This window comes from Pundamilia nyererei, unplaced genomic scaffold (assembly GCF_000239375.1).
Source record: "Pundamilia nyererei isolate P.nyererei 1_Seehausen unplaced genomic scaffold, PunNye1.0 scaffold00475, whole genome shotgun sequence".
NCBI classification, from domain to species: Eukaryota; Metazoa; Chordata; class Actinopteri; order Cichliformes; family Cichlidae; genus Pundamilia; species Pundamilia nyererei.
The window spans coordinates 226,978-229,056 of record NW_005187876.1 but is presented as its reverse complement, the minus strand read 5'-3'; the positions used below and the strand labels follow the sequence as shown (position 1 = coordinate 229,056).

General features: G+C 36.5%; 1 protein-coding gene across 1 annotated transcript in view; it reads right to left on the bottom strand.

Annotated features, from left to right (window-relative positions):
- LOC102192015 (uncharacterized) overlaps positions 1-1,203 on the bottom strand; it is a 3,669-nt gene extending 2,466 nt beyond the window's left edge. Inside the window, exons 1-4 of the mRNA XM_005753882.1 lie at positions 1,102-1,203; positions 609-959; positions 230-499; positions 13-81 (exon numbers count right to left, since the gene is read on the bottom strand). Coding sequence (XP_005753939.1) covers positions 13-81; positions 230-499; positions 609-959; positions 1,102-1,162 — 751 coding nt within the window. The 5' untranslated portion in view covers positions 1,163-1,203. The remainder of the gene's footprint in view (positions 1-12; positions 82-229; positions 500-608; positions 960-1,101) is intronic.
- Between the last annotated feature and the right edge of the window lie 876 nt (positions 1,204-2,079).

The following is a 2,079-nucleotide window of genomic DNA, read 5'->3' as shown; positions in this document are numbered from 1 at the left end:
CTGAATAAATACCTTGGGTATTGGACTGACTGTAGCCTGCTGCATTTTTTCTGGTTGGATTATTTGTCCTTTGTCTGTCACCTGAAATAAAATGAAAAAGACACAACCAACATGTTTTCATCTGTTGTTTTAAAAAAAAATCAGCATAAATATAAAAGCAAACAAATAAATGTTTTGGGTGGGTTCAATCATCTTAAACAGTTGATTATTTTGTCTCCTGTTTTCTCACCTGATAGCTGAGGGCTGAAGGTAAACAGCTTCCCTTCTGTATGAGCATCATTCACTTCGCAGTCCAAAAGGTAATCTCTTGATGAGTAAACATGGTGAGACTTGAGTAAAGAGACAGTGGTGGAGCAGCCAGTCTGTAAAGTCACTATTTGATTGTTATCTCTGTCCACAGCTCGACCTTTAAACAGGCACCTCACTGTGTGATGACACTTTTCATATGTCACCACAGAGCAATTTATTGTCACCTTATCATTGTCCTCATGTTCAGTCACTGATGGAGATAACATGAAACAAAGACACCACAAATTCGAAAAATTAATTACTGCTGTCATTATTGTTCTAAAAATCGTTCGCCTGAAAATATAATGTAAAATACTCACAGGTGAGTACAGAGAGATCAACCAAAGACTCGCTAACCAGACGTTTGTGTCTGTGCTTTTGAAGGTATCTGTATTGTTTACAGTAGTAAAAACCTACATCGTCGACTGTGAGAGTCTTTATAAGCAGAGAACAGTTTGCTGTAACACTCAGTCTGTCTGATGCATTTTTGGCTTTTTCACCAAGCTGTCCAAAGCTGATCACTTCTATTGGTGTTCTGTTTCTTGAAGCAAAGGTCCACGTAGTCCCATCACAGTTATTCTGCTCATCTATCACATTTATACAAGGCAGAGTGACATCATCTCCAACTTTCATAAAAATGGTGGTTTCATTTGCAGATACTGTTGAGAATTCTGAAAAGAAATATGAAAACTAGATTAGAATACAACACTTTTCACAGTCAGAGTGAAGATCATTTTAGACAAAGGTTTATTATAAAGGTTTGGATTGTAATATTTAATTTTACTGCTATTAAAATGTTTCCTGTATTCTTACCTGCAATCTGAATGATTGATATCAGACATAAAAACATTTTACTCCATCTGAGCTCATCCATCGTGCTTCTCTGTCTCACTTCTTTCTTGTTCTCGATCTCGACTGTCACCGTCTCTGAGCTGATGACTCTTCAAGACTGTTTGTACTTCCCGTTATTCATCAGATATCACTTCCTCATCACAACTTTAGCAAATGACCTCAGGAGGTGCATCCCTACAATGCATTGGTGACAGTTATGTGTTTGACATTATATTAAAAAAATGACTGAGGAAGTTGAATGTGTCAAGAGTTTTAGCTAAGATGTTTGTTAGAAAACAAACATCACATAGGAACAAACAGTTGAAGTGTCAAACTCCTGATTCACCTTTTTACTTTTACTTAGTTAAAGAAGTTGAGTCATTATTCATCCGTGTGGAGTTGTTGTTGTTTTTTTACACAAGTATCTGTGCTTCTACTTAAGTGACTAATGTGTGCGAGAGGTAAGCTTTTTACAGAATTTCCAAAGACAACCAACATGAGGGAGAGCGTGCACATGTACAAACACACACACTCAGAGGGACAGAAAGAATTGTTTTGTAGTCTACAGGTTGCTCACCTCTGGTTTCCAAGGTCAGCAAAACTCAAGTTGCAAAACATGCCTTCCTCAGTTAGAGGATGAATGATGTAACATTAGTGGGTAGGTTGTTCATTTATAATATGTTTTGTGTTGTTACCTTTAAAATGAATTATCACATAGTGATATCATAGTGAGGTCACTTACTGAATGAATTTAGTAAGCTTCCCTCTCTTTTCATTTAAATATCAAATGAAGGAAAAGGAGGTTAAAGGTGTGAAGGCTATTAGTCTTTGCTTATTCTGAGAAAACCGACCATCTTCGTGATCATGTTTGCCACCAAACTTTCCCACTCAAGTCTTTATGTCCACTATTTTTCACACATTTATGTTGTTGTATTTTTTTTTATTTCTTGAAACAAGTGG